This window comes from Rattus rattus, chromosome 5, assembly GCF_011064425.1.
Source record: "Rattus rattus isolate New Zealand chromosome 5, Rrattus_CSIRO_v1, whole genome shotgun sequence".
In the NCBI taxonomy this organism is placed as follows: domain Eukaryota; kingdom Metazoa; phylum Chordata; class Mammalia; order Rodentia; family Muridae; genus Rattus; species Rattus rattus.
Genome location: NC_046158.1, coordinates 145610398 through 145629145, shown reverse-complemented (window position 1 = coordinate 145629145; position 18748 = coordinate 145610398). Strand labels below are relative to the sequence as shown.

The window sequence follows — 18748 nt, the reverse complement described above, 5'->3', positions numbered from 1 at the left end:
TGACGGACAGGCCTCTGCACCGCACACCCTTTGTCCTAGCTGGAGACAAGCATACTGACAGGAGATGTGCGGATGCCATTGCCTGATACATTCCCTGTGCATCCCCGAGGCCCTTCCCTCCCACACTCCCTGCATCGTGCCAGCCCCTCTCCTCCTCTTCCCTCTTGGGCCTCTTCTTTCTGCTTTAGTACACCATGTTCACATCACAGCCTGCTTGGAAGACCTCCTACTTCAAAAGCCCCATTTATACCACAGCTGCCGCAGGCCATGGTCCTACCTTGGAGCAGCAAAGCTCCAGAACTACCTAAGCCTCTCCCCCTCCCAAGCCTAGTCCCGTTGGGCCTTTGAAACCACACTGTGTTGCCAGTCTCTCAGCTTCCCCCACTGTTGTACCCCGCTGCACACTCGCATTCCTGTGGAACAGGTTTCTCTATCACCTTGCTAGCTGTCATTTCCTACCCTCATGGCTTGGCCTCATTTCTCCCAAGTCCAAGTCCACCTTGCATCTACACCCAGTGACCTTGACAGTTCCGTTTAGCTCAAAGATGGACAAGTAAGAAAATTGCTCATGCCTGGGCAGGCTGGGCTCGGAAGACTAGGCAGGAGGCAGAAGCCTTAAGCAAAGGACCGTAGTTTGCAGCTACCTCACCAGAAGCCTGTTAGGAAATGGAGCTCCCGGGGCTGGAGAGATGGCTCAGTGGTTAAGAGCACTGACTGCTCTTCCAGAGGTCCTGAGTTCAATTCCCAGCAACCACATGGTGGCTCACAACCATCTGTAACGGATTCTGGTGTATCTGAAGACAACTACAGTGTTCTGTATACATTAAATAAATAAAATATTTAAAAAAAAAAAAAAAAAAATGGAGCTCCTGGGCCCAAGGCCAGCTTTAATAAACTAGCCCTGCATTTTAGCTTTCCCATGACAGCTACACCGGAGTCGAGAATTCTAACAGATTTCTATTTCCTGTATCTGCAGTGGAGCCAGGATTTTGTTTGTTAGGTTTGGATTTTTTTTTTATTTATTTATTTGGTTTGGTTTTTTTTTTTGTTGTTGTTGTTGTTGTTTTTTAAGACAGAGTCTCCCTGTGTAGTCCTGTCTGTTCTGTGTAGACTATGTAGACCAGGCTGGCCTTGAACTCACTCCACCTGCCTCTGCCTCCTAGATACTGGGATTAAAGGAATGTGAAACCACACCTAACCTTAGGTTTATGGTTGAGACAGAATTTCCTGGATCCCAGGCTGGCCTTGAGCATGCTAAACGGTGGAGATTACTTTGAACTTCTGCCCTTCTGTCTGCGGTTCCTCAGTGCTGGGATTACAAATTCATCCTCAATGTATGAAGTGCTGGGGACGGGACCCAGGACGTGCTAGGTAAGCACCTTACTAACTGAACTACACTCCCAGACAGGCTCCACTTTTGAGACACTGTAGCGGAGAGACTGGCCTCAGATTCAAGGCTATCCTTCTGCCTCAGACTGCTGAGGCCCACTTGGGGTGTTTGTGTGTGGTAGGGGTTGGGGGATATTAAGTCTGGGACCTATGTAGTTTAGGCTGGTTTTTTTGGACCTACTGTGTAGCTGAGGATGACCTTTGACTTCTGAGCCTGCCTCCACCATCTTACTGTTGGAATAAACAGCGGGGAGGGGGTCATGAAGGCAGTGCTGGGGTCAAGCTTTGGGCTTCTGGGATACTCTACAAATTGGGCTTTAACGGGTCTACGGTTCGAACCAGACCCTCAAATAGTCCCGACATAAACTGCTCAGAAGGCTGCGGTGAGAGCAGCACCAGTCCTGGGCACTCTCCGAGGGAACTCCCGTTCATCCGCAGACTCGATTCGACCTAGACTCCGACTCTCCACCCGAAGCAGTCCTCACTAAGCCGCAGTTCCCGCGTCCACCATCAGTTTGCAAATTACTCGGTTAGCTGGCGGTCTGGGTCCCCATTCCCACAAGAACCTAAACCCAAGCCGAGAAAAACGCCGTCTGGGTCTTTCTTAAACGGAATGCAAACCCACTAAGACAGTCCATTACCCCGATGCCACTCAACCTTCCCCTTCGGTTTGCAGCATCCAAGCTCGTCCTCACCAACCGGGTCCCCTTCCTACTCACAGGCAAGAACCTGCTTCCGACCGAAGTCTCCAAGCGATCCCGGTAGCTCAGCCGTTACAATTCAAAGGTTCTCCTTTTAAAATAGGAGTTAAACCCTCTCCTCCGAGAGCTGATTGGCTACAGCCGGAGCGACGCCGTTCTGTGATTGGCTCACCCTGAACGCGACTACGGGAAGCTCGTTCCTTGCCGTAGCTGGGCGCAGGCGCACTGAGCTGTCGGAGCCCGGAAGTGGTGCACCAACGGCCTGTCCGATCTACGGCCGTTCTATCGCCCGCCGTGCTCTCCAAGGATCGGGCGTTTGCCGGTCACTCACAGTCCTTTGGATTCAAGGCTGTCGCGGAGGTGATCAGCTCGGAGAAGGTGAATGAGCGTCTCGAACGTGCCAGTGAGTAAGATGGCGAGAAGGGCAGGCTTGCGAGTGAGCGGGGGCTTGCTCGGCGCTCGGCTGCATGCCCTTTGCACGTGCGCACTGAGTGTGCACTCAGAGCGATCGATCGGGCACGATTCGCGCCTCCATTTTTCTAGAAGAGAGCGGGAGACCGAGACCCTGATAAGCGGGTACGGGGTCGAGGGGTCGTAAGGGGACGGGATAGTGCGGTTGGCTAGGGTCTGTAGTGGATCACGTGAAGGACCGGGGCTAGCGGAGAGGATAGCGAGAGGCCGTTCGCCCCATGTCCGTGTCCTAGAGTTGCCCGGCCTGGCCTGCACCCCGGGTCTCAAAGGGCCTCGGTCCCGGTGGGTCCCTGCCTTGCGCCCTGAGCAGGAGTGGTCGCGCGGCTTCTCCCTGGGCCTCCTACATTCCCGGGTGTTAGCTTCCCGGGGTCAGGCTCCTCCTGTCTCGTGCCTCGGTGTCCAGTCCGCGAAGGATATAAATAGATCTATGCCCCATTGGAAGTTCAGTGGGGAGTTAAGTAAAGGCTCAACATCCTCCCCACCCCGTTTTCCTTAAATGTGGTGATAAAAGTTCTGGGCTCCGGAGTGTGCTGGTACCCCCTCAACTTTTGGGGACTGACTTTAGCTTGAACGGGTGCCCTAGATTCTTCGAACTCATTTCACCCTCTGTTGTATCCCAATGCCTTATGCAAGGCTAGATTTGTATACACTTATTTCTAATGTGCACGAATATATTGAATAGCTTCGTTTCGCGGTCGAATGCTAATTAGGTGCTTGACATCGTATCTGGCGGTAGGAACTGCCTGGCGTTATTGTTAAGGACTCTGGTCAGCACGATGCTGGGTGGCCTTGCTAGTCTTCTTATTTTAAATTTAACCTAGGGTATCTGTCAGCAAACACTTAACTCTTGGCTGTATCTCTAGGCTACCTTCTTGCTTGATGTCCCCAGACATCTATATTCAAGCATCTAACCACACATATACTTATCAAATTATCTACCCGGGTTGATTAAGAAACCATCATCTTCAGTTCTGTTTAATTTTCATGGACTGGTGAGCCTAGATCCTCCCAAATAAAACTTAAGAGCACAATGTTCAGATTTTTGCATTTCTTATTTGTTTCTATGGTAGTCATTTGTGTGTGTGTGTCTGTGTGTCTGTGTGTCTATGTGTGTGATAGGGTCTCACTATGTAGTCCTGGCTGGCCTGTGACTACCTATGTAGACCAGGTTGGTCTCAAAATCACAGGGATCTGCTTGTCTCTTCGTCCCAAGTGCTGGGGCTAAAGACGTGGGTGGGCAGGCATTTGACACATTTAAGCAGTTTTACCTTAGGATCTTCCCAAAGTGTCAAACTTGGCTTATTTTTCATTTTGTGATCATCCTTTGTTTCTTTATGATGTGTTTGTGTGTTCGTGTACTGCCTCATCATGTTGCATGATTATAATAATAAGCTCGGTTGCCTAGATTTACGTTCCGGCTGGTGTGAAGTGGTCCAGGCATCCGACAAAACATAGCTATCAGCCTGTTGTGGGTGCCGCTGCTCACAGAAGAGTCAGGGGTAGCAGCAGAATAAAAGTTGCAGGTGGGTAGTTAGCAGCGAAGGACAAATGGTCGGGGATTCTAGCGGATCCATCAGTGACACTATTTGAAAAGTTTGATTAACCTCCAGTGACTTGGGTAACAGCTGAGGAACCTGAACTGAGAGAAACAAGCAGACTGAGGTGTGTGCTTAGGCCTAGGAGGCGTGCCTCTGCCTTTCACCAGTGCCGTTTTCCCTTGCAGCAGTCAGGGGAACTGTCATCCTCTTGTGCAGAATGTACAGAACCAAAGTGGGCCTGAAGGACCGCCAGCAGCTCTACAAGCTGATCATCAGCCAGCTGCTCTATGACGGATACATTAGCATCGCCAATGGCCTCATCAACGAGATCAAGCCGCAGTCGGTGTGTGCACCCTCGGAGCAGCTCCTGCACCTCATCAAGCTAGGTAAAGCCTGGTGTGTTCACCCAGACCTCAGCGCGACGTTTTGCTTGCGCACTGGTCCAGGGCAGTTTCTGCGGTTACTCCTGTGTGCTGTCAGTGCCAATGTGTGCGGAAGACAGTGGTGGGTACTGAAAGGGCGAGTGAAGTCAGGGGATAAGCTGCTTCTCGGGCAGTCGTACCCACATGCTGGGCACTCCCCTCGGGCCCCAGTTCAGGACTCTTGGCACACTGGCCCCTCACCCCTCTAGTTATCCTGCCACCCCCATGCTCCTTTGCTTGGTCACTCTGCCACAGTGCACCATTCCTTTCTTAACAGACAGTGTCGGAAGCTTGCCTTGTTCTTTGACTTAGTGCCACACATTCTTCACCTTCCTGCTCTGTACTCCCCAGCTAGACCAGACCAGAATAGAATGTCTGTTGATCTCAGGATCGCGTGTTAGCCTCTGATACCTGGCGAAATAATGAGCAAAGCATCCTGGGGCTCCAACTTCCTGCTACCTGCCCCAAAGATTCTCACACACATGCACACGCACACACACGCCTTAAGCAGCGCAGCTGCTGGGCCACTCCCTAACCTTACTAAATTCTGTATTCTACCTTGGCTGTCTCTGCCTCCCCATCCCCCACCTTCTCTTTCTTCCCTCAGTCCGGAATCCTAAAAGTCCCAACTCTGTCCTGCCCAGCCATTGGCTGCCAGCATCTTAGTGTCTTACAATTGGACACTCCTGTAAGCAGTTTTGGGGACCCAAATCAACATAATGTAAGCAGCACAGGCCAACCCCACTACCGATACCTACCTTACGCCCCCGCTCCTTGCATCCACACATTACTCCCAGCAGTTATGGGAAGTCTGTTTTGTTTCAGATTGTTCCAGTCTGCTCCCTGCTCTCAGCAAGGGATCACCAGCACACGCACACAGTTCTAGGTCAGGACACATGCGCATAGTGAGAGGTGCTTTAAGACTTTAATCCTAGACAGTCTTAAAAGTGTAAGCGTTGGGCTGGAGAGATGGCTCAGCGGTTAAGAGCACTGACTGCTCTTCCAGAGGTCCTGAGTTCAATTCCCAGCAACCACATGGTGGCTCACAACCATCTGTAATGGGATCCGATGCCCTGGTCTAACACACAGGATATATGCAGATAGAGCACACATATACATAAAATAAATAAGTGACCGTTTTTTTTAATATATGATGTTAAAGCAATATAATGTTGAAGACTCGTCCTGATGGCTTTTATTTTAAATTTTTAAACAACCAAGCAAGACCCAAGTTACAGTTGAAGCCTGCTTTTGTTTTGAAAAGCAAGAATTTACGCATGGTCTGAGGCCACAGAAGTTCTTTGCGTGTTTTGATTTCTCCTGTCCCAGTCACCGTTCTTGCTTACGTGACGAGTGAGGCTATGTGTGAATCCAGCCCGTTCTTGTTTGTTATGAGGGATGGCTTTTATTCATTACTCTGTTTTGTTAGTCGTGTGTTTGGGATTTTCCCGACGTGTGCTGTAGTGGCTGCGCAGAAGGTGGAGGCCAGCACATCCCAGGAACAAGAAGGGCACACAGTTTGTGAGCTGCCATGTGGATGCCGAGAACTGAGCTGGCTCCTCTGGAGGAGCAGCCAGTGCTCTTAACTGCCGGGCCCCTCTCCAGCCTCTGGTTGGGTTTTGGGGGGGTTATTTTTTATTTTATGTGTGTGTGTGTTTTGTCTACATGTATGTGCATATACCATATGAGTGACTGGTGCCCACCAAGGCTAGAAAAGGTCTCCTAGGACTGGTATGGATGGACGGTTGTGAGTCACCATGTGGATGATTGGAACTGAACCAAGGGACAAGTACTCTGAACCATGGAGCCATCTTTCCAGCCTCTTTGTTTTGTTTTGAAGACAAGGTTTCACTATGTAGCCCTGGGTGGCCTGGAACTGAAATTATGTAGACCAGGCTGGCCTCTGCTCAGCCTGCCTCTGCCTCCCGTGAGTGTTGGGATTAAAGGGGGGCACCATCATACCGGCTTTTTGATTGCAGTAGGATTTCATGTCTCCCCTCCTTTGAACTCAGTATGTAAGTGAGGTGGGTCTTAAACTCAAAAATCCTCCTACCTCAGACTCCTAAATTCTGGCATCATGAGCTTCTGTCATAACACCAACAAACGTACTGTTCGTGAACGTCATTATACTTCAATTAAGCATGGCATTCTTTAGAAATATTTCACTCATGTGAGCAGTATAGCAACGCCCGCCAAAGCTGCTACTGACTGGTCAGAGCCCCAAGGATGAGAAGTCAGGGCTGGAGGAGTAGCTCTCAGTGAAAGGCTACCTGCCTGGCAGGTGTGAGGCCTGGGGTTGTACTCAACACCACAAAATAAGCCAAGTGCCGTTTGCATTGACCGCCTCGCCGTTGTTTTCACTGCATTTTGTTGTCGTGTTAAACATTGAATGGCTGTGGAAGTGTAAATCCCCTCTCCCAACTCACACACGGACAGGGCTCACGATCCATCCAGCACTTGGTGGTCATTTGGAGGTTGCTGGACGTCGTTTCACTTCCGCTCCAGAGCAGATCGTTGCATTTAGCAGGTTTTCTCATTCTCTTCATCTCGATTCCTTAGGGATGGAGAACGATGACACTGCAGTTCAGTATGCCATTGGTCGCTCTGACACGGTTGCCCCTGGCACAGGGATTGACCTGGAGTTTGATGCAGACGTCCAAACAATGTCTCCCGAGGCTTCGGAGTATGAAACCTGTTATGTCACCTCTCACAAAGGCCCATGCCGAGTGGCCACCTACAGCAGAGATGGGCAGTTGATAGCCACAGGGTCTGCGGATGCTTCCATCAAGATACTGGACACAGAGAGGATGCTGGCCAAGAGCGCCATGCCCATCGAGGTACTGTTCCCACCCACCGCTGCTCCAGACAGCACGGCTGTGGTCACCAGCTCGGGTTTGCCTGTGGGTATGGGCTTAGACTGAGTGCCTCTGTGCCTTGAGCATCTGTCGTTCCTTTTCTTGTTGGTCCAGGTCATGATGAATGAGACTGCACAACAGAACATGGAGAACCACCCAGTGATCCGAACTCTTTACGACCATGTGGATGAAGTCACGTGTCTTGCTTTTCACCCAACAGAACAGATCCTGGCCTCCGGCTCAAGGGATTATACTCTAAAATTGTTTGATTATTCCAAACCCTCTGCAAAAAGAGCCTTTAAATACATTCAGGTTAGACATACCGGGGAGCACGTTTTAGATACAGTATTTTATGGCTGTTTTCTTAGGTTCAGATATTTTTTCCAAGTGGTCTCAGTGATTAGCCCTATGTGACACTTAGATGCCATTGGTGTAGGGGTCACTGGCTGTCCTTTGCCTATGCAAGACTGCAGGTGAGCTGGGTATGGTGGATCACACTGTAATCCCAACACTCAGGACTGTCACAAGTTCAAGGCCAACCTGCTGCATAGTCAGTTCCTTGCCAGCTTGAGCCATAGAGAGAGACCCTGGCTCAAAGGGGGTTTGAGGATGGGTCACTTTTACAACACTGGGATCAAGCCTCAGGACTGGGAAAAAACAACCAAAAAGGGGGTGAGGGGTAGTGGTGGAAAGGGAGACAAAAGAAAACCCTGCCTTCCCTAAAAGTGCCTTACAGTCACCGAAGTGCTCAGTAAAAGTAACCTAGGCCTGGTCCTGGAAGCTTCTAGCCTCCATACAGCCTAATCCAGGCCCAGAATGCCGAGCCTCTGGTACATACGGCCACATAAGCTCTCCCTCTGGCTGGCTGGTTCAGCTCAGCCGTTCTGGCTCAGCGCCTCTCCATGCTGACTGACTCAACCTGGCTTCTCTCGATTGCTCCTGAACTGCGCTGCTTGGTTCATACTAACTAACTTTGGCAATCTGTTCTAATTTTCTGGCTCCTTCTTGTGCTCTGGCTTCACCTGTGTCTAGTTTGTTCTCTCTTCACCCTGTCTCTCTAATACAGTTCTCCCCGTAAAACTGCCTCCTCTCTGTGCACTGCCCCCAAGTAGCTTCCCTTTTCTCTTCCCATGAACATTGGGCATCTCCTATCTCTGATACATTCTGTCAGATCCTTCTCTCATTCAGCACTTTGCCTGCCACTCAATTAGACAGCACTTTCAAACATGGCTGCTTCCTTCTACAAACGAACTTTACCTTCCTTGTGTGGAATTAGAGGTGTGTGCTAAGGGTCTGTGTGTATTCCAGCCAGAGGGATTGCAGGCGCTAAAGGTGAGCTGGAAACAGCTGGAAACAGGTTTTCCCAGTAAAGAGCACAATCTCGGGGTTCACAGTGTGATCAGCCTACAAAAGGACCAGGTTGGGGTGTTGGTCATCTGAGGAAAGCAGCATGTGTCCCCTGCCTAGTCTGTTGCAGAAATACTCATGGTTCAGAAGCAGCTTCTGACCCTCATCCTCTGGGTTTTCCTTAGAAGTCCCTAGAGCAGATTACGGGAGCTTTTGTTCATCTTCTGTGGCTGTGTGAGCGCAGCTGCCTTAGTGCATTTGCAAGGGGCATCTGATTTCACCCCGTGTTCATTTGCAAGTGAAGTTCCTGCCTGGTTTTAGGAATATGTGATCAGTAACTAGTTCCAGAAAGAACCGGTTTGCTGCATCCCAGTGCGTTTGTCCCTCTGCCCCCTGCAGCTCAGTCGTGCAGGTGCCTGACCCGTGCCTCTGTCCGCAGGAAGCTGAGATGCTGCGCTCCATCTCTTTCCATCCTTCTGGAGACTTCATCCTCGTCGGAACCCAGCATCCCACGCTTCGCCTTTATGACATCAACACCTTCCAGTGTTTCGTCTCCTGCAATCCCCAAGACCAGCACACCGACGCCATCTGCTCTGTCAACTATAATCCTAGTGCCAACATGTACGTCACTGGCAGCAAGGACGGCTGCATCAAGCTGTGGGATGGCGTCTCCAATCGCTGCATCACAACCTTTGAGAAAGCTCACGACGGGGCAGAAGTCTGTTCTGCCATTTTCTCCAAGAATTCCAAGTACATCCTCTCAAGTGGAAAAGACTCTGTAGCTAAACTCTGGGAAATATCCACGGGACGGACACTGGTGAGGTACACAGGTGCGTGAGAAGGTGATGGTGGGTTTCTCGGGAATCACACTGTCGAGGACTGAGATGCACTGGAGGAAAGGGGTTTGGGAATGGCTTTGGCCCACCCCGAGGCCAGTGTCCATATGTGAAGTAGACCCTCAGACGAGAAGACAAGCTCAGTTCCCCACTAGTTCTAGTTCCTGCTAGTTTTTAGGTTGTAGGGATTGTGCCCCAGCTTTTTATGGTGATTGTTTGAGTTGGCCATGTGCAGCCCTGCGTTCAGGTCTGGGTACAGTGAGTGCTGTCTCCTGCTGAGCTTAATCTGTTCCATAGCAGCTGAGAGTGGGGTTGGATAGAAAACCCGTGGTATCTCCCCTGCCTTCCTCCTGAAAGGTGTTTGTGGCTGACTCAGAGCTTACAGAAGACACCAGTGTCTAAGGAGCTGAGTTAGCGTCCTGGAGAGGGACATGGAAGAGCTGGTGACATCCAGGCCACTAGGGTGCAGCACAGTTCCTCTGTGTGGCACAGGCTGCTTGCCTAAGGGCCACTTCTGTTATTTTACATGATGTCATTTTGGAAAACCTCTTAGAACCAACTTCTGCTTGCCTGCAGAAGTGTTCAGAGCGAATGCCAGCTTTTAGTTTACAAGTGACACCCTTGCTTCCCAGGGGACAGCGCGCCCAGACAGACATGCTCAAGAGTGAGGATGCTAGGAGCGTAGGCTGCTTATTTGAGGAGGGCGTTGTAATTTTGCTTTTGTTTTCCAAAGGAACATACAGACACATCCCTTATTTCCTAATTCCTAAGTCAGCTCCCTGACAGTCAGGGTGTGAGGGTTTCCCTTCTGGTTTTAAGATACACTTAGAAAGCAGAGTGTCCTTGCAATGGCGACAGAGGAGGGAACCGAAGAAGACGTTGGATGCGCCAAGGTCATGGTGCACAGGGCAATGGTCAGAGTCTGTAGATGGGGGCCGTCGGTGAAAGAGATGAGCCCAGTTTTACAGTGGGAAAAAGTCAAAATTTGCGGTATTTTGCAAGAGAAATTAAAGGGGACAGTTATCAAATGACTGGCCTTGAGCTCTGTAAACTCTGGAAATAGAATTGGCAGTGTGTTTCTTGGCTCATCAAACTCTACAACTCGAGGGACTGTTTTATTGGAGAAAGTTTGAAAAAGTCAGCCTTTTTACTGATGTGTCATTTGGTAAATATTTCGGAAAGGTAATTGTCATGTCAAATGTTTAAATATATGTGTTTTGTCACAGTCTTAGAAAGGTAAGTACCTGTACATGCACACAGAATGGTATCTGTCGGCATCACTGAGAGTCACTGAAACAGGAATATACACGCAACTGCAGAAACCAGAGTACCACAGGGCATGGAGCGCTCTGCCCTGCACCCGTGGCCACATGCAGCCTTTGCAGAGAACCACTCATTTGTCGTATGTTTTAATCCTCAGCACCCTAAAGGGTAGACACTAGAGAGCTGAGAGAGGACCATCTACCCAAGGCCACAGCTCCTTAGGAGTGCACACCTCGCTAACTATGAAGGATGTGTCTTTCCTCTGTCGTCATGTTCCTCTTACTCTACAACACGCTTGCTCCCAGTGAAAATAGCGTGTGATTTCTGGTTTCTGCAATTGGAAGTGCGTGTGCGTGTGCAGTGCGTGGGTATTTGGGAGGCCGTCTACCAGAGTGCAGCCTCAGTAAGTCAGGGGATGCCCTAGCTGTCCTAGTCTTTTCTTTTTTTTTTCTTTTAAGATTGACTGACTGACTGACTGACTGACTGACTGACTGTTATGTAATGTACATGAGTACACTGCAGCTGTCTTCAGACACACCAGAAGAGGGCATTGGATCCCACTGCAGATGGTCGTGGTTGCTGGGAATTGAACTCAAGACCTCTGGAAGAGCAGTCAGTGCTCTTAACCACTGAGCCATCTCTCCAGCCCTGTCTTAATCTTTTATGCATTGCTTTAAACATGAAATGTCTGTTCACAGTCATGAAATGATAAGCCTTCCTTTTGAAAGGTGTGTGTTCATGCGGTTTATCCCAGTAAGTCTGAATGTTAGGCGTGTATCCTGAGGAGATAGCTATGTGTACCAAGGATTTCACACAGCGTTGTTCAGTGGCTACAGCTGTGTGCCCACAGCAAGAGAATCACTAGTGATGGCAGACAGGGCCAAGCACTGTGGGGTTGACCTCTGTCGGAGAGAAGTGGTGTGTCACAGGTCGGTGTTGGTCTGCACCAGAGTGAACAGGCCTAGGGTGCTGGGCCTGGAGGAGACTGTGGGCATGGCGCTAGAGCACTGTGAGGGCGTGGGCTGCCCCTTCATCCACAGGCTAACTAACATGCTGGTTTATGTGACAGGCGCAGGGCTGAGTGGACGGCAAGTGCACCGGACACAGGCTGTGTTCAACCACACTGAGGACTATATTTTGCTGCCGGACGAAAGGACCATCAGCCTGTGCTGCTGGGACTCTAGGACAGCTGAGCGCAGGAACCTGCTGTCCCTGGGCCACAACAACATTGTGCGCTGCATAGTGCACTCCCCGACCAACCCTGGCTTCATGACGTGCAGCGACGACTTCCGAGCTCGGTTCTGGTACCGGAGGTCCACCACTGACTGAACTGGCCCCGCTCTGGGGTTCTTGTCTCAGGACTCTGCCCTCCTCCCTGTCCTGCCACCGGCTGCGGAAGTGAGCAACTTGCACCATCTGTGGCGGGTGTGTGGCCGCCCAGCTCCCGCCTTGGATTTGTGGTGGAAGCTCTTTTTTACCTTGGTGTAGAATCGTGGTGGGAAAAGTCGGAAACAGATCTGTGCAGCTGTCCTGTCACAGTGATTTTGGTGTGGTCTTCACCAGCTTAGTGAGTGCAGGGCTTGGCACGGCCTTCACCTCTCGTGCCTGGAGAAGGACAGAATATGGAAGTACTTCCTGGGCCTCGGGTCACACTTGTCTCCTCCTATGCTGTCCCTCCCCTTCTGTATTTTCTTTCCAGATGCATTTTGGCACATGAGGAGGGCCACATCTCTGAGGACCTGGGTCCCATGTGGAACCACCTTGCAGGGATCCCAGTCCCTTCCTGAGGTGACATCATCATCCTGGTAATAAAGCTCAGATGCACAACCTCACTGTTCCTCCTCCTTCCCGTCAAATCAAACGAAGGCTCCTGGCCTCCCGTCTTCCATCCTGCAGCATCCTCTGGGTACCAGCTGTACTTGCTGGTAGGATCCAGAACTGGCCTGCAAGCCCTGTGGAGCAGGAGCCAGCCTGGGCTACATTAGCCCCCTTTTCACACCTTAATCCCAGCTCTTGAGAGGCAGAGGCAGGTGGTTCTCTGTGAGATCCTAGCCTGGTCTAAATAGTGAGCTCCAGGGCAGCCAGGGCTACACAGTGAAGCCTTGTCTCAGGAAGAGGAGGGAATGATCCGATCTACTCAGTTCAAGCCACCAGAGCCCACTGTCCCCAGCCAAGGGTGCAGGAGGGTGCAGGGGCCTCACTCTTGGAAGGTTGCTGCAGCACCCACATCTGGTACATTTTTCTCTCTTGAAGTGTTTGGGAAGCTGGCAGTATTCTCTCTGTGTTAAGTCCCATGTAGGCGGCCCAGCCCTGCATGACCCACTTACTAACAAAGTCTGCTTCCTGTTTCTCCTGAAGAGGAATCAGGAGCTGGGCAGAAGTACCTGGAAATGGTGTGAGGTCACCAATTAAGCAGTGACCAGACCCCAGTAAGTCATTCCCGAGTTGTGAGAACTTTGGCATAAAAGGTCTGTTCCAGCCTCACCACTGGGTTTATGGTTGTAGGCATAAAGAGCTGTATTTCTGTCCGCAATAAGTGTTAACTGACACTTTTATTTTGCATTCTGACTTTCAGGTATTTGATCCTGGCTACCCATAGGTTATAAGAAAGCTGATGGACAGGGACAAGGACAACCCATTCTGTCTAGGCAAGCTTTGCTCTTCTTCCTCTAGAGTCCCTGTTGCTCTCTGGCTATGACACTACAGAGCAGACTTGTCACCTCTGTTCCCACCCACACTCCCAGCACAAGATGCCAGGGTGCTGCAGTCACTTGTGAATTAAAATAATGCCACTTCGTGCAGTCTCTGCTGGGCTGGTCTCAAGGGCCGGTAGTTTCAGGGCTGACAGGTGCAGGACGGAGATGCTCTTCTGTTTCCAAAACGGTTTCCTCTTCCCTCGCTGCCTTCCTCTCTCCTTCCTTTTAAAAGCCGCATTAACGGTTGAGCTGGTGTACATGTCGAGAGTATCACACAGACTCATTCTCCTCACAGAACATCCCGCTAATTGTACCACATAACACCCTGGCATTGAATGAAGAATTTATATCTGGTCAGGATAACCTTCTATGTTGTTTTTTAAAGATGTGATTTCTAAAATAAATTTTTTATATCACAGCGATGTAAAGGTAGTTTTTGTCTTTGGAGGTTGCCATGAGCCTTCCTATGCTTGAACGGCGGCGGTTCATAAGCTGTGGCTGTGGATGGGGCGTTCACAGCTGGGGGCGTAGTCTAGAAATTGAAGCGGAGTTCCCACAGGCTGTACTCTCCCACTCTGAGCAGAAAGGACCTGACCAGACTGATCCCTTTCTTTGGATCAATTCAAGAGAATTGTTTTCTGCCTTGCGTCTTGGTTTTCTTTAGAAAGCCAACAGGGAGAGTCTGGTCTCAGCTCTAGGACTTGATAGGTAGTGAAGCTCGTCGCTTGTTGTGGGTGGGCTGTGCTGCGCGCCCCTTGGCTGTTCAGAGAGCTCCAGTCTCCAGCCAGCACTTGAGCAAGTGGAGTTGGTTTCCAAGCACTACGGTGTAAACAGGGGTGGTGGGAGGCTTTGCTCTCAGGGAGACCTGGGAAAGTTGACTAAGTAAGCCATTCTGAGACCCTTGCAAGGTCAAAAGTGAGCAGAATATAATTTTAAGTTCTAAATAGTGGAGCTAACAAAAAAGCAAGAGATTCCAGAGAGAAACAAACCAGGATTAGCAGTGTCAGAACCGGCAGGGTTGCCATTTTGTGTCAGGTGACAGTTTCTGAGCAGAGCTAACACTGTGCCCCACAGAGTAGGTATTGTGATTCAAACCCGAAGGAGAAAACAGAGGAAAGAGAAGATTAAATTGTTTTGGTTTTAAGTCCAGAAAGTAAGACTGAGCTCCGAGATGCCCCTCTAACTCCATAAAAGCAAGTGTACAGAAATCTCCATGCTCTTGCACTGGCTTGGGACTTCAGGAAGAACAAGGGGGTGGTGACACGGGGAAGGTCTCCAAGAGCCGCCTTGTGCGAGCTGTACCTCAAGCAGATACAGGTTAACACTGCCCAGAATGCTGGGAGAACCAAGTGGGGAACTAAAGCCATCCCCAAGGAGAAGCAGGCAAGTGCCTTGCAGAAGCCAGCCCAGATCTCTATGACAGGGCGTCTGAACCCTGTCCTCTGTAACAGGATACGTGAGAGCACAGGCAGCCATGGTGCCAGCCACTGAAGTCAGACCCGCAGAGTTAGAACTACCCACGTAGGCTGTACACATGCATGGAGTATATATTTACCCGTGGAGGAGAGGGCATTGCTTCTTCTAGAATGGGCATATGTGGGCGTTGTGAGCCACCGGCCATTGGTGCTGGGAGCCAACACTGAGCATCTGTGCTCTCGACAACTGAGCCATCGCTCCAGCCCTTTAATTCTGACTTGGTTTTAGTTTCTTTCTGAGGCGGTCTTCATTCACAGCGTGACTATCTATGAATCCATTTTCCTGCCATTGGCATAACTTCCTTCGTCGTGATGACTGGGGGAAAAAAATGCCCCTGTGCTCACACCACATTTCCTTAGTCGTCCTCTATTGCTGGATGAGTAAGAGTTCCATGAAAGAGTTATCGTGGACAGAGACACAAGCGCCTCTGACATACTGACTTAGGGGACTTGGGGCAGATACTTGGAGTGCTAGCTGGGTCATGTGGGAGATCCATGTTTCCAGTTATTTGAGAAGTGCCACACTGTCCTCAGTGGCTGGCCTAGTTATTTTTCTCTCCATGGCACAGAAGGGCTCCCTTTGTCACATCTGCCACTAGCAGTTGTCATTTGCTCTGATGGCTGCCGTCTTGATTGGGCCGAGATCGGATCTCGGTGTACTTCCGATTCACATTTCTCTGACGGCGGCTGGCTGGTGGAACTGGACGTCTCCATGTTTATTGGCCACTTGTGTTTCATCCTCTAAGAAACTGTCTGTCCAGGAAGCCACAAAAGAGGGAACCCTTAAAAAGTGTGACAGAAATAATGTGGAGCTCTCCAGGGCTGCTGACTGCTGGCTGCTGGGTTGCAGGAGGGGGAGGAGCAAGCCTCTGAGAGGCTGGGAACGCCCCAGTGAGCAAATAGAGAACACGAGTGGACATTTATGTGTTTACTTTTCTTTTTCCCTTATTTTTATTTTTACTTTGTGTGTGTGTGGGGGGGGTAGTCACTAGAGTCGAGGGGCAGACACGGAAGGACTGGGAAGTGAGTGATTGGGGTGTGTGTGATGTGAAATTGCCAGAGAATCAGTAAGGATGTTGTTTTGAGGCAGGGGGGGGGGGGGCAAGGGAAGCAATCTGTCCAGTTCTTTGATTTGGGTGGTTTGGCCCTTTGTTTTGTTGTCGAGTTCTATGTATGAACTAAGTATCAGTCCCACCAGCAGAAGTTCAGCTAGCAGGTATCTTTTCTCGTGTGTGTGTGTGTGTGTGTGTGTGTGTGTGTGTGTGTGTGTGTGTGTTCTAAGGCTTGCCTGTCTTTGTCTCCTGAGAGCTGGCATAGGTCACCACACCCATCTCTTGCCCCTTTCTGTAGGCTGAGATGACGGTCTCAACCCTCAACCTCTCCAGAGCTGGGATCACGGGCAGGTGTGATCTCATTAAGGGGCATCTCGAGTGTGTACTGAAGGCAGCGGTATAACAGAGCTGTGCTCGCCAGGGCCTGGGATGAGAGCTCTTGCCACCAAGCCTGGCATCTGAGAGAAGCAGCTCTTATATGTTGTCCTGACCTTCACATGCACACTATGGGACCTGTGGTCAGCTGTTACACACACACACACACACACACACACACACACACACACACACACACACACACACACGCACACCAGTCTTGGGGTTTGTTCTGTTGCTGGAAAAAAAAAAAAAAAAAAAACCACCATGACCAAAAGCAATTTGGGGAGGAAACTATTCATCACCAAAGGAAGTCAGGACTGGAACTCATACAGGGTGGGAACCTGGAGGCAGGAGCTGATGCAGAGGCCACAGAGGGGTGCTGCCTACCATTTTGCTTCCCCTGGCTTGCTCAGCCTGTTTCCTTATAAAACCCAGGACCACCAGCCCAGGGATGGAACCACCCACAATGCCCTGAGCCCTCCTTCATCATCACTAATTGAAAAAAATGCTTGATGGAGCTGGAGAGATGGCTTAGTGGTTAAGAGCACCGGATACTCTTCCAAAAATCCCAGATTCAATTCCCTTCACCCACATGGCAGCTCACAACTGTCTGTTCCAGGGAATATGACACCCTCAGACATAGAAACAGGTAGAACACCGATGCACATGAAACAAGAATAAATAATTTTTAAAAAAAATTTTTACAAGAAAGAAAATGCCTTACGACCAGATCTTTCTCAGTCAAGGTTCCCTTTTAAGTCACTCTGGTGTGCGTTTCCAGTTGACGTAGGACTGTGTCACACACACCAAGTAAACATGTCTACTCGGCAACTGAGCCTGGCGTATCTACCAGGCGGACTTGTCATCAGAGCATGTGGTCTTTTCTGTGGTCCCAGGGATCAAGCCCAGGGCCTTGCACAAACTAGACACACACTCTACCCATCAGCTCAGCCCAAGCACAATCATGACCAATCTTGATCTACTCAAGCATTCATACGTTTCCTAAGTGACTGAAGCAAGATCTCAGATGCGTTCATATAGATATATAGGTATCAATGTGTGTGTATAGGATATATATATATATATTGTATATTATATATGTATGTATATATAACTATATACAATGTATATATATCCTATACACACATATATCAGGAAGACAGGGTCTTTCAGAAGCAGTCAGCAGCATCATTACACCTGATGTCACATTGGCAAAGTTGTCACATCCAGCCAGTGTTCTCACGTCCATACAGATGTGTCCTAACAGAAGCTCCAGGTGACTCCTTTGTCCTGCTTGCTATTTCACCTGATGAATTCAGTTCCTCCTAAGTAAAGCCCTTACCACAGACCAGCTACATCTTCAGCGTGGCACGCCAAGCCTGAAAGCCCAGCCCCAGGTGACAGGTAAGGGTAGAGATGGCCCTTGGGCCCAACCAAACCCCAGTGCTCTGGCGTCTCGGGCTCCTCTCTGCTCAACTTTTCAGTGTGTGGCGGCCACATGTCAACCAACAGGACGCAACCTGCCGCCACTATCCTCCTCCCTGCTGAGCATTGCAGAGAGCGTGGAGACCCTTCTTCCCGGGATCTCCAAGATAGATGACCACGGCAGGGTCACCACTGGCTTCCCCATCACTGTAAGCCCGCAGTGGGACCTGGGGGCTGAGTTCACTGGCTATCTGCAAGCTCCTCCCCATCCTGGTTTCGCAGCTTCTCCAGGTGTTAGAAAGAAAGGGGGCGGAGGGGGCGAAGGAGCAAAATCAAGAGTTCTGGAGCCAGACAGCATTGCTCTGGAGAGCACAGGGCTCAACTACTGATACTGAAGTAAGTCCTACTCTCCAACCATTTCACGCATATTTCCATAATGGGTTTTGAGCACACACCCCCCATACATTGACTTATATAAATACAAAATCGTTTTTAAAATGACTTCAGAGTTCTGTGTGCTTTCTGAGTGTCAGGAAAGCCTCAGTGGTTTACAGGCTCATGCGCAGAACGGGCTTAATGAAGAAACTTTCGGTGAATTCTGTGGAGCCGGTACGTGACAGAGGATGCGTGCCCGGTCACTCGGTCATTCGTGCTTTCATTTGGCTAGCATTCGACCACTCACCTCTGATCTCTTCCTCCCGTTCCCCTAATACGTGACGGCATTTTGGCGTGGGCTTGGGGTTTTTGTAGTGTGATGGATATGTGTTTGCTAGGGATGTTATTCGCTCTCTGGTTTTTCCTCGGATCCCCACCTTCTTTCTTGCTTTAGAGATTAGTATGAGCAACGAATGCTTTTTAGCCGAGTTCTGCCCTATTTAGAGCATCAACCTAGGGCTCGGG

At 50.1% G+C, this 18748-nt stretch overlaps 1 protein-coding gene across 6 annotated transcripts; it reads left to right on the top strand.

Annotated features, from left to right (window-relative positions):
• Positions 1-2337: 2337 nt before the first annotated feature.
• Cstf1 (cleavage stimulation factor subunit 1) lies at positions 2338-13938 on the top strand. 6 transcript variants are annotated; one of them, XM_032904719.1, is made up of 6 exons: positions 2338-2493; positions 4285-4485; positions 7081-7358; positions 7491-7688; positions 9163-9553; positions 11892-13938. In XM_032904719.1, exons 2-6 carry the CDS (start codon positions 4317-4319, stop codon positions 12149-12151), a joined length of 1296 nt encoding a protein of 431 aa, XP_032760610.1. In that variant the 5' UTR covers positions 2338-2493; positions 4285-4316; the 3' UTR covers positions 12152-13938. The 6 variants fall into 6 exon arrangements, with proteins under 6 accessions (XP_032760610.1, XP_032760611.1, XP_032760613.1 ...); XM_032904720.1 differs by having other exon boundaries at positions 2349-2493; positions 4288-4485; XM_032904722.1 differs by having other exon boundaries at positions 2381-2468; positions 4288-4485.
• Positions 13939-18748: the final 4810 nt, after the last annotated feature.

Excerpts from the sequence above, each read along its gene's own strand:
- Cstf1 (XM_032904719.1), top strand. The coding sequence starts at position 4,317 with ATGTACAGAACCAAAGTGGGCCTGAAGGACCGCCAGCAGCTCTACAAG. Across the intron at positions 7,689-9,162 it reads GAGCCTTTAAATACATTCAG|GAAGCTGAGATGCTGCGCTC; the intron begins GTTAGACATACC and ends CTCTGTCCGCAG. Across the intron at positions 9,554-11,891 it reads GACACTGGTGAGGTACACAG|GCGCAGGGCTGAGTGGACGG; the intron begins GTGCGTGAGAAG and ends TTTATGTGACAG.